The following is a 21728-nucleotide window of genomic DNA, read 5'->3' as shown; positions in this document are numbered from 1 at the left end:
TTTCATGGGGGTGTGAGTAGCATATAAAAAAGCAACAACAAAAAGCACAAATCTTCAAAGACACATGCTTCAATATTTTATAAGCAAATAAAATTTGCAAAAAAAGAAAAAAAAAAACCAACCTGCAAGGAAGATTGTTATATATAAAATTTGTGGCAAGAAATGTAATTGTTACCTTTTCTTCACAAAAGGCTTTGATGAATAACAGTTTCTGAAAACTGGACAAATCTTTCTGCCATTCTTTGGATGGTGAAGACTGGTTGTTTAGATTTAAATCTGTCTGGTCTTTTATCTCTGGATTTGCATGTATCTAAATTAAATGAAAATGAAACGAATGAAATATAAAGGAAAACAATACAGTGAAATTTGATTATTGATTTAATGTCTACTTTTCTGTGCTCATATGGATTGAATGAAATTTGTTGAGGTAGTTTTTTTTGTACAGCTGGATACCTTTCCTGTTGCTAACCCTCATCTTTTTCCATATATGCTAATATTCCCCCATGACAAGAAATGTTTTCATGGAAGATCAAATAAATGTCTGAAGATGTTGATTATGTTAGTATATTTTTTATATGCTTACTTGTTATTTTACAGTTGATAAGTTGATGTGGTTAACTACGACATGAAGAAATTTACTTTGAACTGAATAGTCTTTATCTTATACATTTCTAATTAACACCTACATTAATTTTAATACATTCAAATCAAAAATCAAAATCAAAAGCAAATGAAAATCAAAACCAAAATGGAAATTTTAGTTGTGGCCGATGCCAGTGCCGCCTGACTGGCACCTGATTCCTCTGCTGTCTTGTGGCCACACCCAGCAATAGGAAAAGCTTTGGGAATAAACCCCAAGGAAAAATTAGGAGTCAGAGCCCCCGATGCAGTTTGGTATTGTCTACAAGCTCATTCTGGCAACTCCTGCAACAACATTGCTTTTCATTCTTTCGCGGTTGATGAAGTAAATACCAGTTGAGCACTGGGGTCAATTTATTCAACTTACCCTCGCCTTTGAACTTGCTGGCCTTGTGCCAAAATTTGAAACTTAGTATATCTTCACTTACTTGTGTGTCTCCGAGGTTCACCCATACAGGATAATGGGTGATATCTTGTACAAGAGTGGAGAATATTTGAAAATTATTGCTTAATTCTACTGCAGCATTCCATGTGTTTTGATTCAGCAAATCTACAGGGAATTCATTTTGAAAGTTCTAAAACAGAAATTGTAAATAATAAAGAAATTAGCTTTAAAAGCTGGAGCAAGACTTCATTTGTAGATGTATAAGTTATATTTCTCTTCTCAAACTGGTAAATAAAATAGAAGCAATTTTCCAAAAAAAATGTGTTCTATGCTGGAAGTTAGATGACATGTTGCATCAACCTGAGTATAGATGCAACTACATCTAACTCATAAAACTCTGCATAATATGATTTATGCTGTTAGTTGTATGGTAGTATAATAATCAGGGCCAAATTTAGACTTAGTGGGGCCCCTGAGCCAATAGGTTTTGGGGGTCCCCCATGATTTTGCTAATTCAATACATAAGATATCAAGGCAAGGAGATAGACTCTCTTTCTCTTTCTCTCTCTCTCTCTCTCTCTCTCTCTCTCACACACACACACACACACACACACACTTGCAGACATGCACACATATAAGCTGAAAAGTTCCTGGCTTTGGGTAAAAGAAAATACAGGAGGATCAGTTAATTATGATTTTATTCAATGTGTTCCCCTCTCAGATTCACACACACTTATTGCAGTGGTCCTTCAGTTTTTCTAAACCTTGCAAAAGAACTTGGAAGGTTGAGCCTCCAAGCAGGCCTTTCATGCAATACCCTTAAAGCCAGGAACTTTTCAGTACCCCCTCATATATACATGATGGGCTTCTTTCAGTATCTGCATACCAACTTCACCCAAAGGCTTTGGTCAGCCCTCAGATTCAAACAACAGCATCAGAATGCTGTTTTCACTTGTTTTTAGTTGGTTGCTATCAGCATTAATTTTTACAATCATTTGGTTCCTTTGGCTTTCCAAATCTGATCTTTCAAGACGTACAACATCACTAGAGAAATTAAATCATTTCAATAATGTTTTAACATGGCAGAAGACACTTGCTCAAAGTGCCACACTGAGGTTGAACCCTGAACCATGTGGTTGGGAAGCACACTTCTTACCATGCAGCAATATTAAAAAAAAAAAAGGAAAAAGTTTTTAACAATCACCTCATTCATGACTGGAGCACCTCGTAAGAAATAATTCCATTCTTCATTTGTAAGTTTGCCTTCGTGTTTCAGTATTCCAATGCACAAAATGAAAGAAAATACGAGCTTATGGTTTTCAAATAAAGCCCTGAAAAAAGTGAGATGAGAGAAAAACAAAGTCAGGATTCCAAAGTTTTCAATATATTCTTGTCTTTCATTCTTTTATTTGTTTCAATCATTTGACTACAGCCATGCTGGAACACCACCTTGAGGGGTTTTAGTTGAGCAAATCGACTCCAAGACTTATTTTATGAAGACTAGCACTTATTCTATTGGTCTTCTTTTGCTGCACTGCTAAGTTATGGAGATGTAAACACACCACTACCAGTCGTCAAGCAGTGACAGGGGACAAACACAGACATAAAAACACACACACACACACACACACACACACACACACACACACACACATATATATACACACACACATATGCACACATACAAACATACACATGTATGTGTGTGTATGTGTGTGTGTGTGTATAAATTAGGGTCCCAAAAATGCCAGCTGTGCTAGAAATAGGAGTCAACACTCCAAAGCCACAAATTTCTCACTATAAATGAACACACATGGTCAATGCAGCAAATATAAGAAAAATAGCTCATAGAAGTTTTCACACAGTTTTTGCCTACTAAACTCACTCCTGCTATAGCCTGGGATATAGTAGAAGACATTTGCTCATGGTGCTGCACAGTGGAACTGATAGGAACTGAACCCAAAACCACATTGCCGCAAAATGAGCTTCTTAACTACACAGCCATATTTTTTATGGAATTTTCTGACATTAAGAATATGAAAAATAAATGATTACAAAACACAATGCCAAAAAAGAAAACTTTACCTAGATACATTTTTATAAATGAATTTTGTAGTTTCACAGATAAGCATTTGTATTCGTTTTTGCAAGTCTTCTGCTCTCTTGGTGTTTTTGATGGTGAGATTGAATAACTATTGAAAAATATATAAATAAATGCAAGCTATGAGATATATTAACAATGTATCGATTGTATAATCAAGAAAACTGTTTATTAATTAGTTTGGAGTTCATAATTTTTACTAAAAGACAGCAATTATTAAAGTCTATACTGTTCAGAAAATTTTTATAAATTCTAATTGTAATATATTTTTATCAAACCATGTTTTTAGATTTGTGAATCAATCATGAAACTATTTTCTATTCACTGCAGTACAATTATTTTACACTGCAAACTAGTCTTTTAATGACCCTGTTTATACTTCAGTATAATTACTTGAAGCTGATTGACTTTGTTTCTTCATAACTTTTAAGAAAATGGGTATTGTTAATGAAAGTCTTTAAATACTTTTAAGATGGTGTGGATTATAATCATATTGGAATTTAATGTGAAAAGGGATGGACTGGGTGGCGATATTTCATGACCCAGGCAGGTTGTCTTTCTGCTAGTAATTCATAATGATTTAGATTTTGTAAGGACTTCATATGGTTTTATCAAATGAAGATACTTGGGGCTTATGAAAGGAAAGCTTTATATTACTCAGAATGTATGAAAAAAGAAAGGCTTAACTAAAAGTCTGAAAACAAGCATCTGAGTTTTGGGAGAAAGTTATGAAAATGCTTTGGACAAGCAAAGGGTCAAGAAAAGAAAATTTAGATTAAATATTTTAATCACTACAGAGAAATTAATTTTACATGAAAATGTATAAATTATTAGCAGTTAAATTTTTGCTTACTTGTTTGAAATATTTTAATGAAAATTGATACATAGGATCAATTTCAGCCATATCTGCCACAACAAAATATATGATTGACCCCCTGGTAGCAACTGGCCGGTATTTCTCTCGAGCAGTAGATATATTTTGTTCTGTTTGCTCGGCTTCTTTTAAACGCTCTTTTATAACCTTTGATGTGATCTGAAAGACAAAATATTAATTAAATATATTGTGAAGAATAGCAATATCAGTTTTGTTGCTGTTTAGATTATTGGTGTCTTGTATTTATCATTTATTTATTAATTCTTATTTTATTGAAGTTGGTTTGATGAAAGGAAATGTTCACCCAGGGCTGAATTAAACTTGGAACAAAGAAAGACAAAAAAAAATAATAAAGTACAAGTAAAGCATTTAGTTTTGCACTTTATTATTTCATAGTCTCAAAGTGGTAAGCTGACAGAATCATTAGTAAGTGGAATGAAATGCTCAGTAGCATCTCATCCATCTTTATATTCATCATCATCATCATCATCGTTTAACGTCCACTTTCCATGCTAGCATGGGTTGGACGATTTGACTGAGGACTGGCAAGCCAGAAGGCTGCATCAGGCTCCAATCTGATCTGGCAGAGTTTCTACAGCTGGATGCCCTTGGTGATGATGATTAAGTACCACTTTAGAACTTTCTAGAAAAACGGTGAATTTGTAACAATTAAACCAAACCTTGGACGAATTCAAGGTGTTAATCAATTCTTCGTTGTCCAAAATATTTCCTTCAGATTCAAACAACAGCTTCAGAATGCGGTTTTCACTTGCTTTCAGTTGGTTGTTATCAGCATTAATTCTCACAATCAGTTGGTTTCTCTGGTTTTCCAAATCTGGTCTTTCAAGACGTACAACATCACTAAAAAAATCAAACCATTTCAATAATGTTTTAACCTGAGCTGAATGATTAAAGTCTCTCTTTTTCCTTTTTTTACAATTTCAAGTCAACAAAATTAATTCCTTTTTTTTTTTACTTTTATTCTTTTACTTGTTATGGTCATTTGACTGTGGCCATGCTGGAGCACACCTTTAAAGGGTTTTAGTTGAAGAAATTGACCCCAGGACTTACTCTTTGTAAGTCTAGTTCTTATTCTATTGGTCTCTTTCACCGAAACACTAAGTTATGGGGATGTAAACATACCAACATTGGTTGTCAAGTGATGGTAGAGGCAGGAACAAGCACAGACACACACACACACAAATACACACACACACGCACACACACATACATATACACATATATACACAACAGGCTTCTTTCATTTTCTGTATACCAAATCCACTCACAAGGCTTTGGTCAGCCCGAGGCTATAGTAGAAGACACTTGCCCAAGGTGCAAAAGAGTGGGACTCGAACTTGCAACCATGTGGTTTGGAAGGTAGCTTCTTACCATACAGCCACACCTGATGATAAAAGGAATGTTATAATAGGTGTGGACATTGCTGTGCTGGTCAGCAGCTTGGTTTTGGGTTCAGCTATATATATGACAGGCTTCTTTCAGTTTCTGTCTATCTAATCCATTCACAAAGCTTTGGTTGGCCCAGGACAATTGTAGAAGATACTTGTCCAAGGTGCCGCACAACAGGACTGAACCCAAGACCACATGGATAGGAAACAAGCTTCTTAACCACACAGCCACACACACACATATATGCATCTACATGCACGCATATGTGTCATGTATGTGCGTGTGTGTTATGAGAACACAAAATACTGAGAAATTAACACACAAAGAGAATACAATGACAAAATAAATGCTTAAATAAAATCTAAAATATCATCTTCAGCGTGGCATGCTGAAGATATAATAGACTAGGGGAACAAAAAAAAAAAAAAAGACTCACCTTAAAATTTGATTTTCAAGTCCTGATTTAGTTACCATAAAGTTAATAATTGTCACTTTAGTACACACATCAGGCAGATACTGAGGATTTGGGATTTTTGTGGTTAAATATAAATGGAAATTCATATCAAACTGGATATCACTGTCACCAATTCTAATCACAAGCTGACCACCCTGGAAAAGATCATTTCATAATCTACATTGAAACTAGTTTTACTTTCTCAGAACGGTAACAAATCTAAGCAAAAAAGTGAATTAGCAAGAATTTAACCTTCACTTTTGGCAGAGTAATCTGAATGTTAAAGGGTTTTAAATTTAGTTCTTTAATATTTTGCATGATAAAAATTTGTTTTTGATCTGCAAAAGAAACGACCAAATTGAGTACTACAAAGCCTGATAAATTGCAAAAGTTAGAGAAAGATTATGTGTAGCTTATACCTGTTGAAATGTTTGTCTTAGTAAAATGGGTTCCAAAGTTGGATCTAAAGTTTGACCAACATCTTCGACTAACAAAGGCATTCCTAACTGGACACAGTTTTTCAGTGTCTGTAACAAATGTGAGTCACTCATTTTTATTATTTTTAGTCCATTTTTTGTCTCCTTGTTTTGAATCCATGCACTGGCCTGAAAACAGAAAAAAAAATTTTAATAATAATAATAATAATAATAATAATAATAATAATAATAATAATAAGAAGAAGAAGAAGAAGAAGAAGAAGAAGAAGAAGAAGAAGAAGAAGAAGAACAATAATAATAATAATAATAATAATAATAATAATAATAATAATAATAATAATAAGAAGAAGAAGAAGAAGAAGAAGAAGAAAAATAGGTGTCAGCATGGCTGTGTGGTAAGAAGCTTGCTTCCCAACCACATGTTTCTGGGTTCAGTCCCACTGCATGGCACCTTTGGCAAGTGTCTTCTATTATAGCTTCAGGCTGACCAAAGCCTTGTGAGTGGATTTGGTAGACAGAAACTGAAAGAAGCCTGTCATACACACACACACACACACACACACACACACACACACACACACACACACACACATGTATATACACATATATATGTATATATCTATGAGTGTGTACCTTTGTGTGTGTGTATTTGTCCCCTTACCACAGCTTGACAACCAGTGTTGGTGTGTTTATGTCCCTGTAACTTAGTGGTTCTGCTAAAAAGACTGATAAAATAAATACTAGGCTTAAAAAAAAATAAGTCTTGAGATCGATTTGCTCAATTAAAAAAATCCTTCAAGGCAGTACCCCAGCATGGCCGCAGTCAACTGACTGGAACAAATAAAAGATAAAAGATACAAGTCTGTCTGCCTATTTAAAATTTTACATTTTGCTATGGATTTCTAATTTTTATCTAATGATGACTTTAAACTGCATCTGGCAGTGGGGCCCTGGTTTAGGAGTTTCAAGGTTTTTTGAGAAATGTGGAACTACCTCTTAGTCACCACTGCTTGATAACCAGTGTTGCTTTGTTTATGTCCTCCTAACTTAGCAGTTTGGCAACAGAAATTGATAGAATAAGTATCAGGCTTAAAAAAAAAATAAGTCAATGTGTTCAACTAAACCTTTCAAGGTGATGCCCCAGCATGGCCACTGTCGAATGACTGAAGCAAGTAACAGATAATGGATAACATGTTTTCCAAATTATTTTGAAATAAAGGCAGTGTTTTTCAACTGAAATATAGTAACAAAAGGGTTTATATACCTGTTCCTGAGGGTCAATCATTAAGGGCCAACGATGGCCCCTTGTGGCTAAGATTGCATTTTCAATTGAAACTTGGTCTCTTGGTAATCCATCTGTATGCCACTGTTGTATTTCAAATGGATCTGCCATGATGTTTTTAAGAGAGAAATCATCTGATATTGGGATTTCCAACTGCTTGCAATGAAGAGACCAGTGATCCACAAGTTCCATTCGGTAATTATTAGTAAAAGCACCATAATAGGCCACACAAGCAGCTGATATAAACACATCTCCAGTGACATTACAGAGTTGGTTGTTAAATTCCTAAAAATCAAAATATTAAATATTTACTTTACAGAGAATATCCTTCTTTTGTAATTTCAAAATGGCATATTGATTCATTCTTACCTCAATGTTTTCTCGCCATCTTTCTTGTTCATCAGCAAGAGCTGTTGTTAATTTTGATGCTCGCTTTAAACGAGCAGCTGTTTGTGTCATTTTTCTTTCAAGGTTTTGCTTTTCCATTAAACTTTGGTCATAAATTTCCTGCAACTCGTTAATCTGAGCCTCAACTTCTGCAAGTCTTTGTTGCTTTTTATTCAATGTTTCTGTGACAATATCTAGTTCTGCCTGTGCTTCACTTAATCTGGCAATGTTTTAGTAATAAGTGTTTGATATGAAGAAAGGAAAATGTTAGTATGAAGTTAGCAAGTTAAGAAGATTTTAGACATTTCTAAAAACATTAGAAGAGACAAAAGAAGAGTATATATGAACAGTGGGTCAGTGTTTGTAAAATGGCCGATCTAAAATCTGAAACAGGAAGTTTTATATTAGCTTCACAAAACCAAAGTTTACCCTTTAGAAACTACACCAAAAATACAACCAACCAAATAGACATATAGTAAATATTATGCTAAATATTATAAATATTATGCAGTGATCAGCAGAAAATGACCAGTCTTAGGCTGACCAGTAATGGCCAAGTAAGGATGCATACATAAATCTGTGGTAGTAAAATTTAGTAGCTGAAAACTCTGTCTTGTGGTTTTCCATTGTTTTTATGGAGTTTACTAAAAAAAGAAAACAAAGCAATAACTTTGATGGAAAGGATAAACAATATCAATCACACATGCTTAATGTACATGGCTTGTGTATTCACTGGTAGACTACAATTTGGTGGAGATTAATCTTTCAAAGCGTAGGCTACCAGCAGATGCACAAACCATGTACATTAAGTATAGGTGGTCAATAATGTTTATTGCACTGGCACTGCTTCTATTTCATATTTGGAAATGATTAGATTAGGATAAAAATGTATGCAAAATTATTTACCTCTGGCGCTTAGGTTCAACTGTTCTATGTATGTGAGCATAAAGATCCATTGCACGTACCCACATGCACATTGAACGACAAGCCTGTGAAAAGTGAAAGAACGATATGATTAGAAAAGCTTTGTAAATAGAGATCTGAAGCTCAATATCTTAGAAAATTACTTTATTACTTTGTATCAAAGGAAAAAATTATGAGATAATTTTGAGGTTAGTAGAGTATGGAGATTAATTTTACATTATTGCCTAATGATAGCTAAATAGTTGTAGGAATCAATACTTACTGAATCAATATGTTGAATTAAATATTTAAATTTAATTGTTTTATATTTACCTTTGATGTCTTCTCTACAAATTCTGGTCGAAACTTTGGATTGTCAATATACTTTTTCAGCTTCTTTAAAATTCCATCAGTGATATGATCCTTGTCATATTCTACCATTTTTCTTAGAAAATTTGGTTCACCAAGCATTGCTTTTGCTGTTGACCAGTCCGTTCTGCAAGAAAAACCAGTACCTATAGAACACTTTCATTTTTTTGGTCAACCTTTATGTTATTTTCATTTTCCTTACTTATTCTATCAGTCTATTATGCTGAACTGCTGAGTAACATACACTCACATACAAACACACACATGTATGTATGCATGTATTTATATATATATATATATATACACACACTAGTGACAGAGACACATGCATGCACCCTTTGTTTATTCTCACCCTTCCCTTCTCTTATAGACAACCACACATCTACATACATACATACATACATACATACATACATACACATGTATATACATTCAGGCATAAGACTAATTCTCAGACAGACTCAAGCCAGACATTGAAGAAAGGAGGTATGTCATTGGTGAGGTCAGGAATAACAAAGAAAGGACTTTGACAAACAAACAACCGATTCATTGTTCAACAAACACATTAAACATCAGATCAATTAGTTGGTTAGATATTTAACCAACTGACTAACAATAAAGAAGTGATATAGAACCAATGCATGTGTTTACTATTATTGGTGCAATGACCCTCCCTTAACAATAAAACTTATTCACCATTAATCTATTTGATGAAGCACATTTCCTCAAAGTGATTGATATTATTAACTATCTGTTTGTCTCTTTCTAATGATAAACTCTATTTACATGGTGATGATAATAGAAAGTAGTTCATTGAAATTCTAAAAATGTCCAAATATTTAACCAACCTTTGATTCATCAATATACAAACAGCTTCTAATACAGTTTGAACCAGTTCTGGTGGATTGGTGAATACTCGAATCTCTGAAATATCTGATTTATCAAGTGAATCAAGAGCCTATTATAAAGAATGAATATAAAAATATAATCAGAACGGATGTACTTTGTCTCTCAAAGGATTATATAAAACATCAAACTCGGTACACATAGCAACATTGCATCACAATTACTTTACCTTAACCTGTCCAGTTCTCTTTAATACCAAACCAATATACGTCAAAATGGAAACAGATCCCATAAAATTCAAATGTTTCATCAATATCCATCAATGCAAAACTAATGTATTTAATTTTTCACTGAACACTGGTAAAAAACCGGAGAACTTGGCCTGATTATATATATATATATATATATATATATATATATATATATATATATATATATATATATATATATATATATATCAAAGTAGCAAGGGTGAAAACAACTTGTCTCCAGCAAGTTTGAAGTGCCGATACCTTCAAAAAACTATGAGGTCGTTTTTACCCTTCTCCCTTGGTATAATTATATATATGTACATTATTATTAATTTAATGTATAAATTGCCTATAAATTTTTATAGCATGCTGACTGCTTGATGAAAATCATTAACGTGATTTTTATCCTTATATTCTATTATGAATTAATAAATGATATATATATATAAAACTCACTTTAGTTTTTAATAAATAACATCTTACCTTAATGGCATCCTCAAGAGCCGGGAGAGCTTCGTCAAGATCTCTTTGTGCATCATTAGCAATGGCTTGTGTTTCTTCTGTTTTAGCTTTTGCAATGGCTTCGTCCTCTACCACAACTTTCCTTACCTGAAGTAATTAAATAATACAACATTGAGATTGTGTATATGTGTGTACATGCATGCATGCGCACACACACACACACACACACATTAATGAATAAATAAAGCTTTTTATATAAGCAATATTAAATTATATTTTAAGGTGGTGAGCTGGCAGAGTTGTTAGCACACAGGGCAAAATATATAGTGGCATTTCATCTGTCTTTATGTTCTGAGTTCAAATTCCACTGGGGTCGAATTTACCTTTCATTCCTTTTTAGGATTGATAAATTTCACACTGGGGGTGGGGGGGATGTCAATGTAATCGACTTACTCTCTCTCCCTGAAACTGGTGGATAGTGAATGTTATATAAGCATGCAGCATTCTGTTTGCGTGTATACCTATATATATATATATTTTGTATATCAAACTCAAGCTGTTATATTTAATTTGTTTATCTGCATAATTGCCTCTCTCTCTCTCTCTCCCTCTCTCTGCATATATATATGTGTGTGTGTGTGTGTATGAGATACCTGCAGAAAGCTATGGAAATGATTTTGCTATAGTATTTTGTTTGGTATTTGAAAACAGATTAAGTTTTGAATAAACACTCACAGAATCCACTTTATCTTGGTCTAAAACAAGCTTTTCCATCAAAGCATTTGTGTTGGCTGACTTTTGTTTTAATTCTGGTTCAAGTGCAACAAGTTCTTTTTTCATTTTAGCAACAAGTTCATTTGTCTCCAAAAGCTTTTTCACACCATTTTTTACTCGAGCTTCAGCAGTTTTTATGGAACTGTATAACAAAAGCACAACTTACATGAGAAGCTATGAGCTCTTCAAAAATACAAGTAAAACTTCTAGATTTAAAAAAAAAACAAATCAAAAACAACAAAACACAAGCAACAAGAGTAATATATTTATCAAGACAAATCGGCATTTATTATATATATATATATATATATATATATATATGACAGGCTTCTCTCAGTTTCCATCTAACAAATTCATTCATTGGCCGACCTGGGGCTATAGCAGAAGAACTTGCCCAAGATGCCAAATCTATTTGTTTTATTTATTTTTATTGTTCTAGATTGTTTGTAACAAGAAGTTTAAGGAAAGTAATGTTGACACAAACAAATTTTTATCTTTTTGAAATAAGTCTTTATAAATATTAGTCTTACAGCACACATCTTAAAATAGATAAATAAATAAAATACATGTAATATTTACTTGCTTCTGTCATTTAACATAGACAAATAGAGGTTGATCAACTCCAGGTAACTTGTTGGTGTTGTGTAGTAGCATCGTTTCAGTTCGTTACGAAATCTCTCAGCAATTGATGTAACACTAACGTGTATCTCAACACACATAGCTGACAACTTAGTCTGCAAATATTGAAAAGTATTCAAGTTGGAATACAATAAAAGGGAATGTCTTAATCGTTAGCATCGTCATCATCATCATCATCATCATCATCATCACCACCACCACCACCACCACCACCATCATGAACATCACCCCCCCCCCCCCCAACATCGTCATCATCATCATCATCATCATCATCATCACCACCACCACCACCACCACCATCATGAACATCACCCCCCCCCCAACATCGTCATCATCATCATCATCACCATCATTTAATATCTGTTTTTCATGGTGACCTGGGTTGGACAATTTGACAGGAGCTGGCCAGCTGGAGCGCAGCCCAAGTTCCAGCTGTCTGTTTTGGCTTGGTTTCTATGGCCGGATGTCCTTCTTAACACCAACCACTTCACGGAAGTGTACTGCATGCTTTTTATGTTGCACCAGCATGGGCACTTTTATGGGACACTAGCAAGGGAGCTTTTGCACAGCACTGGTACTGGTGGTCTTACATGGCATCTGCATGTGCACTTTTATGTGGCACTGGTACAATGCTTTTAAGTGGCACCAACAGGAGTGCCTTTTGTGTAACACCAGCACCCATGAGCCCTCAAGTAAAGGACCTCTTAGTTGAGACAGGGACACAGACAACATGCCTGTAAGTATGGATGGCCACAGTTCTACTTAACTTGACATGTCTTCAGAAGCACAGCAAATCACCAGAAGTCTCAAGTCCCTTTTCATCTTTTCTTTGAGGTTTAACGTCTGAAGATCTTTTCATCCCATTCCATCCCACATCTTCCTGGATCTACCTCTTCCACAGGTTTCCTCCACAATTAGAAGTCAGCACTTCTTGATGCAGCTGTTGTCATCCATACACATTACATGACCAAACCAATGCAGTCTTCTCTCTTGCACACTACAATTTTTCTCTCATATCATTTACACTCTGTTGTACATGCACATTGACATTACCCCTCATGCAGAGCATACTGACTTCATTTCTTTCAAGCCTTTGCATATCCTCTGCAGTCACAGCCCATGTTTTACTGCCATGTAGCATAACTGTACATACACAGGCATCATACATTCTGCCTTTCTTTCATCCTTAGGAAGAGGCCCTTTGTTACCAATAAACGTAGTAGCTCTCTGAACTTTGCCTAGCCTATTCTTATTTTAACATCTACACTTCCAGAGATTCTTCCTTCACTTTTTCTTGTTTGCCTAGGTAATGGAAGGTATCTACTATTTCTAAAGATCCCCACCAGACATCTGAGGAAGTCTATTTTCTGATCATTCTTAGTGTTTATTGTACCTACATATCTATCACACACAAAGACTACTTTCTCCGTTAACTTTGCCAGGATACTACTGCACCTCTTATGTGTCCAACATTACTACACCCAAAGGATTGCCTCTGTACAATCAACTCTGAAATATTCTCAACAATGCAACTCAGAACAAACAAGTATTATGTATGAATGCTTACTTTCATTGTGTCATCAAAATCCAGCTTGTCAAAGAAAGATTCTGCTACGTTTAACAATGCTTCTTTTGGCCATTCAGTAAACCAATTGATTGTACAGCAATTTACAAAAGAAGGGAATGTCTGGCAGCGTGTCCTGAATGCATTACCAACTGGACTCATGCACAAAACAATGTGGAGATTGTTTCTGTAATAAAGCAAAAATTATTTCTTGGTAGATTTAAGGTTTTGCTTAAAAACAAAACAATGTGCTTGCAACAGATTATAAATTTAGGACAAAATGTGGAATTACTTTGTTTGCTAAGTCAACAAGATAGTAATACAAATATATAGACAATATATAAATCTAAACAATATATTTTTATTAATAATCAAAATAAGCAACAAGGATATTCAAGGTTACTGCAGTACGATCGTTTCATGTGACTCCATTTATTAAGTACCAGTTGCAACTGGTACTTAATTTATCTACCCCGAAAGGATGAAAGGCAAAGTCGACCTCGGTGGATCTAGGTCACAATAATGCAAACACTAATTGACAGCCAGGTCAAGTTTTACCTGGTTTTAGCAGAATGTAACCAAATATCTCTTGTGTCTTATATTTGGGTGGCTGGTGTTTAACTTCATCACCTTCCAATCTAGTAAGCAAAGAATGTGTAGTAGGTATCCAAGAGTATAAAAAAATCTATCGAAGAGCAGATCTTCTCACACTTTAGGCAATGAAACTGAGAGATAAGTCAGCAGCTACCATGCTACATGTGTATATGTGTACAAGATCTGATCAAGAGGTATTGGGACTGGTGCTATGAAAAGAAAACTACAACACATATCAATTTGGCATTTAATATCCTTCAAAGTAGTTTCCTTCTGAAGCCACACACTTGTTTCCATTAATGGAAGTATTCCTGAACTCCTTTTTAGGGATAGTGAGAACAACCTCATTGCATTCTCTTGGATCTCCTCTATGTCTTGAAATCTAGTTGATGGTCTTCCACTGCAAAGACTGAGCCCTGGTTTCAGGGTCATAGCTATAAACCCACAATTTACCACCTGCTATGACTGTTTTCGAAAAAGTTTTATTTTCCTTGACACAATCAAGGAAATTCTGAGCAGCTGAAACCCAATCTTCTTTTTGAGATTACCACACTCTACACACTTTACTTCCAAGCACTGCTACAAATCTCTGAAGTGAGTTAGAACATTACAATTTAGTGTGCATATATGACAAAGTTCAAGGCCAATCTGTACCAAGCAATTTCACTCTGCATACTTTGGCTCTGTTACCATAGCAACAGTCTTGATATTTTTTTATTAGACCTCATACACATTGCTGTCAGCTACAATCTCCTTGGGCAATAGATTTTGATAAGCCATCTAAATTCTTTCTTCTTAAGCTAACCTGATTAATGAACAAGGAACTGAAAAATAAATAAAGAATAAAATGGTTACAAACCTAACTCTGTTGATGCAGAAATCATATATCATATCTCGGTTGCCTTCAGGTATTCCAGCTTCTTTTGCTGCTGGTCGACATGCAATAATCAACTTTTCAAGATCTTCAGGCTCAAGAAGGTTTGGAACCTCACCTGAGTTTAAGATATTACTTATATCTTCCAACATGTCTTCTACTACAATCTAAAAGATATTTATTCACATATTAAATAGTATTATGATGTATAGTAAAAATAATTGAAATATAGTTATATATTGTTAGCAGTGGGAAGCAAGATGTTAAATGACATAAGATAATAGATGCATACAATGAGTGTTCAACATAAGTGTCTGACTAAAATTTGCTTAGAGGGGTGAAAACTCAGGTTCAAAACTTTTCACAAACAAGGTTGATTTTTCTCAAACTTAATGTCAGTTTTCACCTGCTTGTACCTGATCAGGTACAAGCAGGTAGATAGAAGGTAATGTGGAGATAGATCAGGAAGGGCTGGTGGGTAAAAACTGCAAGTGTGTGGGGAAGAGTGAGAGATGGTTAGAGATGGGAGTAAGAGTGAATGTAGTGAAAAGTGACGAAGGATGAACGGGTGGCTTGTATAATTTCACAAACTGTTTATCTAACCCAGTGGTTCCCCAAGTTTTTCAGGCTGCTGCCCCCTTGGCATTCAGGCCACATTTCTAGCATCACCCCATCCCACCTCCACTCACCACCACAAATATAGACCATTTTCTGCACCAATTTCTAAACAACGGAAATTCACAAATAAAACTTAACCTAATGAACCCTGTTTGTTTTTACACCCTTGCCGCCAATTTTCTTCAGTGCCTCCTCCCGAATCTCCCTCACCTACCCACCCACACAAGGAGCAGTATCACTAACCTAATGCCAACAAATGTTCGGAGGATGAAGATCAAGGATGGTAATAAGAAAAACAATACCTGGGTATCTGTGAATAAAAATACTGTACTTTCATTTTCAGCTGCAACCATGTTATATATTTTTATCAAATCTTCCCGAAATGTTGTATAATCATAGCCTTGTGTTAATTGAATCTGGAAGCACTTATAACCACATATATGAGCAGCTAAACTGAAAATATCAAGCAGAAATAACAACCAGTTATATATTTCTGAAAATAGAGCATTTAAAGATAGATACTAGAGACCATCAGATACTGAAGCCTAAAACAGAACCAACTGGCATTTATTTTCAAAAAGTTTGACATAGAAAAGTGAGAGCAAAAAGTAGATTTCTTTATTTAAAACATATTTTAAAACCTATTTGCTCTTACTTTTCTGCTTTAAATATAGAAATATACTTTTGTATGCTGGGTTAATTACATTTCTAACTGTTTTGAGAGAACTAAAGTTAATATTTAATCAAATGCCTGGCCATTTCCATTATCTTTACAGACCCCTTGTTTCAGATCAATAGCTATAATCATATTTTAGTGTTTATATGTTTTTTCAGCTTGAATCTTGAATGAAAGACGTCCAAATCAAAGTAAGGCAAAAATCTATATGCTGGTCATTTGAATCAATGAATTTATCATTTCTACTGATCATCATCACCATTTAATGTCCATTTTCCATGATGGCATGGGTTAGACAATTTGACTGGAACTGGTAAACCGGACAGCTGCAACAGGCTCCAGTCTGTTTTGACTTGGTCTCTACAGCTGGATGCATTTCCCAACACCAACCACTCTACAGAGTGAACTGGGTGTCTTTTACATATCACCAGCACAGGTGCCTTATATGTGTCACTGCTATGAGTAGCTTTTATATGTCATCAGCATGGGTGCTTTTATGCCCTTTATGTGTCACCAGCATTGGCCATGACCACGATTTCACTAAGATTGAGGTGTCTTTTCAAGCCCTGAAAATTGGTAGAAGTCCCAGTCACAACAATTAAAATAGACAAAAGATATCAGATACAAATATTCTAAATATATTGTTTTAATAAGCCCTCAAATTGGAAGTTTGCATCTTTTAAATATTTTACTGAGAAGCATAAAAATTTCAAGTTATGACCTAGTATAACGTAATGACTAAGAAATATAGGACTTAGAATATTTTTATTAAGAAAAATATTGCAAAATCAAAATAAAACAGATATTTTTTAAAAGATAAATAAAAAGCTGTATCAGTAAATTTTCAAAATAGTATCAGTAAATTGGAAGAAGATTTGTAAAAATTTGGTTACCGCGTTAATGACTGCTTTCCTGTACCACCAACACCAACCATTAAACCGTTTCCTCTTTGCTGACAAAGAATTCGAGCTATCCGAGTAATATTTTCAATTGCATCCATAAAAAAGACAAGCTTCATCATATCTTTGGCAGCTATAATGTTGAATTCTGTAAGATACTTTACAAAATAATGAAATTCAGACTACTAAACACAGGTTCATGGCTATATGAATTTATAATAAAATTGATGAGCATGATCGTTGCCAGGGTCGCTGACTGGCTCCTGTGCTGGTGGCATGTAAAAAGCACCATTCAAGCACGATCATTACCAGTGTCACCTTACTGGCACTTGTGCCGGTGGTACGCGAAAAACAACATTCGAGCGAGATCGTTGTCAGTGCCACTGGACTGACTCCTGTGCAGGTGGCACATAAAAAACACCATTTGAGCATGGCTGTTGCCAGTACCACCTGACTGTTCAATAGCAAAGCAGGAGAAAAAAATGCCTAAAACATTATGGTTCTCAGCATGGAGTGCATTATCAATAGCTCTTAGGAAATTATACAGTTTCATTCAAAAATAATCAGTGAAACTTTGTGTGATGTAGCATGTTCTGAAATATTTAGATTGGAAAATAGAATATCCATTGCCCAATATAATTTTTTCTTGATCATTATTTCTAAAATGCTTTTTAGAGAAAGTAGAAGCAAATATATATATATATATATATACCTCTTGAAGAATGTATTGAATTTTATTTTGTTCCGGAAGTTCTTCATAGTGTCGGTTGCTTTTGTCATTTTGTAAGGAATGGAAATCTCCAAATAAAATAGGATTTTCAATAAACGCTTCAGGATTCATAATCTTCAAAAATGAACATGAAAACAGGATTTAGTATTTATTTTTAACATCATTAGATGACTGTCAAAGAAAATGCATAAAATAACAGTGATAAACAAGTATGATTTAACTCCACATATATACATACACACATACATGTGTACACACACACACGCACATACCAACTTTCTCACCTATATATATATATATATGTATATATATATATATATATATATATATATATATATATATATATATATATATATATATATATATATATATATATATATATATACATACATACATACATTCATAATGTGTGTGTGTGTTTGCTGTTCCATTAAGATAAGATCAACAGATCTCCTTATCCGGCTGAGTTAGCTATATATCTTGTCCCTGTTTCCTACACCTGGCACAAAGCCATTTCCCTCAATACTGCACCCTTAATCTATTAAGGGGTCTTATTTTGTGAGTTTCTTGGTTATCTCATTAGTGCTGGTGCCATGAAAAAAGGCACTCAGTACACTCTATGAAGTGGTTGGTATTAGGAAAGGCATTTGACCTTAGAAACCTTGCCAAAACAGACACTGGAGACCAACACAGCTCTCAGGCTAGTCAGATCCTATCAAACTGTTCAACCCCTGACAGCATGAAACATGGATGTTAAATATGATGATGAACCTACCTCTCCAAAATGTTTGTTAACCATGTCAGACAGCATATTGTAAAAAGAGAGCTTGTCTTTGCTGTTGATTAAACGGTCGTGGAAGATACGCAATGTTTCATGACAAAACAAACTTAAAGCTTTTTTCCTATCCCGGATATATCCAGAATCACACTGCAAAATACCTGGAAATGTAGAATCATTTTATTGCACACGTAAATGCAAAAATAATCTGATTGTAATTAAAATATTTATAATTGTACAAAATAATTAAAAATGATTTACAAAATAATCAAATAAATACAACACTAAAGATATGAAGGTGAGAGTTAACAATCAATTCAGCAATGAATTTAGTGTTCAGGTACAGGTACATCAAAGTTCAATCCTTAATGTTCTCCTGTTTATTGGAGTCCTGCAGGTGTTCAGAAAGGCATCCAGCCATAAAATCCTTGCCAAAATTGACCTCACCTGTGCTTGTGTCATGTAAAAAGCACTAAGTTCCCTCTGCTGAGTGGTTGGTGTTAGGAAGGGCATCCAGCTGTAAAAATCTTGCCAAAACAGTCACAGAAGTCTGGTGCAGGCTTTGACCTAGCCGGTTCTTGTGAAACTGTCCAACACATGCTAGCATGGAAGGCGGATGTTAAAAGACGACAACAGTGATGATGATAATATATATATATATATATATAAGTTTACAAAATTACATAGAAAGATGACAAAAAAACACATGGAAAAATCACACACAAAATGTGGACATGCTCTTCTTTCATCATATATTGTCCAAAATTCTTAACAATTTCATGCCTTTAACAATAAGATTGTTCATTTTGGTGGTGCCAACAACAAAAAGCTGTTAGAAATAAATGAGCGAACATAGAAGTTGGTGGCAAAAGAAACAAATGATAAACAATAACAAAATAAGACAAGACATAATGTGTGTGTGTGTGTGTGTGTGTGTGTGTGTGTGTGTGTGTGTGTGTGTGTGTGTGTGTGTGTGTGTGAGTGTGTGTGTGCATGTGTGTGTGTATTTACTTTCAGTCGATCTAAAGGGTAAAAAAAAAAAAAACTTGTTTATTTGTTATTTCCTAAAGCTTATAGCAATTTACATCAAGAAATATTTGTTTCTATAAACATCTTACCTTGGATACACTTTGATAAATCTCTTAGATTGAAAATGTAATGAGATTTAGTTGGTGTTGGAAGGAAAGCTTTCTTCATTTGATTGAAAATATCAACTGCTGCTGAAACAATGCCTTCTGTTAAATTCCGGACATTTTGATGAAAATCTTGGAAAAAGCCAGTTAATATAGACTGAAAAATTGTATATAAAAATGGTTTCAAGATTGTTGCCCATTAATATTATTTTAAAAGAATGTAAAAAAATGATTATATATTTTGTAGCCACAATACTTGGAAATCAGGGAGCCTTGTTCAAAAATATAAGGACACAGATTGTGTCGTATAGCCAGCTGAAGATGACGTCTCCTGGGGCTAAATTACAGCAACATTAGTCCTAAACCAGGACTGCCATGTTATGTTGGCAAACAATCTTTACTCCAAAGTACTGTTGCTGAATATCTCACATTGTGAGATTAAAAAATAGTAATTTTCTAATTTATGAAAGAAGCCTGTCATATATACATACATACATACACATATATATATATATATATATATATATATATATATATATATATATATATATTGTGTGTGTGTCTGTGTCTGTGTTTGTCCCCATTCCATTGCTTGACAATTGATGTTGGTGTGTTTACATACACATATTCTAGCGGTTCAGCAAAAGAGACTGACAGAATAAGTACTAAGCTTACAAAGAATAAGTCCTGGGGTCAATTTTTTTGACTAAATGTGGTGCTCCAGCATGGCTGCAGTCAAATGGACTGAAACAAGTAAAAGGACATAATATCTTATTGTGTGTTTATATGCACTTAAACCGCAATTCAATGGTTATTTTCCTCATTAGCAAGGAATAATTTGTGGAGGTTCCCGAGGAGAAACGAAACCTGATTGGTTAAATTTTGAAATCATATGATAGAGTCTTATCAAATTATTTCATTCAGTGAGTTTTATCTTGCTGGAGTAAAATGTTGTGGCTTGCTGCTCACAGCCCCTTGGAACATCTCATGAGGTTGGTGATTTTGTGTGGCTATTTGAGTTACATTTGTTAGCTCTTATTTCTAGCAATTGTAGATGCTATTTTTCACCCTTATTTATGTATTTTATCTTTTTGGTTTTCAATTGCTTTAGCCACCTATATTATAAAGTATTTAGTATATCATAATATTAATTCATCATTATAATATCTTATTGTATGTATATATATATATATATATATCTTCTTTTCAAGTGAAATTCTTCACTGATATCAAAAAGGTGAAAACAAGCAATGTTAATTCTCTAAATGAAGTATTAACAGTAACTGCACGATAAAGTGTAGTATATTGCCACTTAAGTGTGGCTGACCCCTAGGGGTGGATGTTACTGCTTCTTTTAGCCCCAGGAGGACATCTCCATATATATATATATATATATATATATACACACACACATATATATATATATATACACACACATATATATATATATACACACATATATTTCTCCAGTCCACTCAGCTGGCAAAAATGAGTAGTACCTGTATTTCAAAGGGGCCAGCCTTGTCATACTCTGTATCACGCTGAATCTCCCTGAGAATTATGTTAAGGGTACAAGTGTCTGTGGAGTGCTGAGCCACTTGCATGTTAATTTCACAAGCAAGCTGTTCTGTTGATCACATCAGCTGGGA

The 21728-nt window shown here is 34.4% G+C and overlaps 1 protein-coding gene across 1 annotated transcript in view; it reads right to left on the bottom strand.

The window, feature by feature from the left end:
- LOC106877012 (dynein axonemal heavy chain 6) overlaps nt 1-21728 on the bottom strand; it is an 80923-nt gene that overhangs the window by 12241 nt on the left and 46954 nt on the right. The window contains exons 45-67 of the mRNA XM_089337607.1: nt 20065-20236; nt 18944-19107; nt 18151-18282; nt 17433-17596; nt 16166-16316; nt 15231-15412; nt 13781-13964; nt 12154-12308; nt 11536-11716; nt 10822-10947; nt 10090-10199; nt 9206-9368; nt 8876-8958; nt 7952-8189; nt 7565-7867; nt 6283-6468; nt 5846-6018; nt 4680-4860; nt 3979-4158; nt 3110-3216; nt 2229-2355; nt 1068-1214; nt 176-310 (exon numbers count right to left, since the gene is read on the bottom strand). Coding sequence (XP_089193733.1) covers nt 176-310; nt 1068-1214; nt 2229-2355; nt 3110-3216; nt 3979-4158; nt 4680-4860; nt 5846-6018; nt 6283-6468; nt 7565-7867; nt 7952-8189; nt 8876-8958; nt 9206-9368; nt 10090-10199; nt 10822-10947; nt 11536-11716; nt 12154-12308; nt 13781-13964; nt 15231-15412; nt 16166-16316; nt 17433-17596; nt 18151-18282; nt 18944-19107; nt 20065-20236 — 3744 coding nt within the window. The remainder of the gene's footprint in view (nt 1-175; nt 311-1067; nt 1215-2228; nt 2356-3109; nt 3217-3978; nt 4159-4679; nt 4861-5845; nt 6019-6282; nt 6469-7564; nt 7868-7951; nt 8190-8875; nt 8959-9205; nt 9369-10089; nt 10200-10821; nt 10948-11535; nt 11717-12153; nt 12309-13780; nt 13965-15230; nt 15413-16165; nt 16317-17432; nt 17597-18150; nt 18283-18943; nt 19108-20064; nt 20237-21728) is intronic.

The sequence above is a fragment of the Octopus bimaculoides genome, chromosome 19 (assembly GCF_046866305.1).
Source record: "Octopus bimaculoides isolate indiv1 chromosome 19, ASM4686630v1, whole genome shotgun sequence".
In the NCBI taxonomy this organism is placed as follows: Eukaryota; Metazoa; Mollusca; class Cephalopoda; order Octopoda; family Octopodidae; genus Octopus; species Octopus bimaculoides.
The sequence above is the reverse complement of the archived record's forward strand: the minus strand, read 5'-3'. Positions and strand labels throughout refer to the sequence as shown.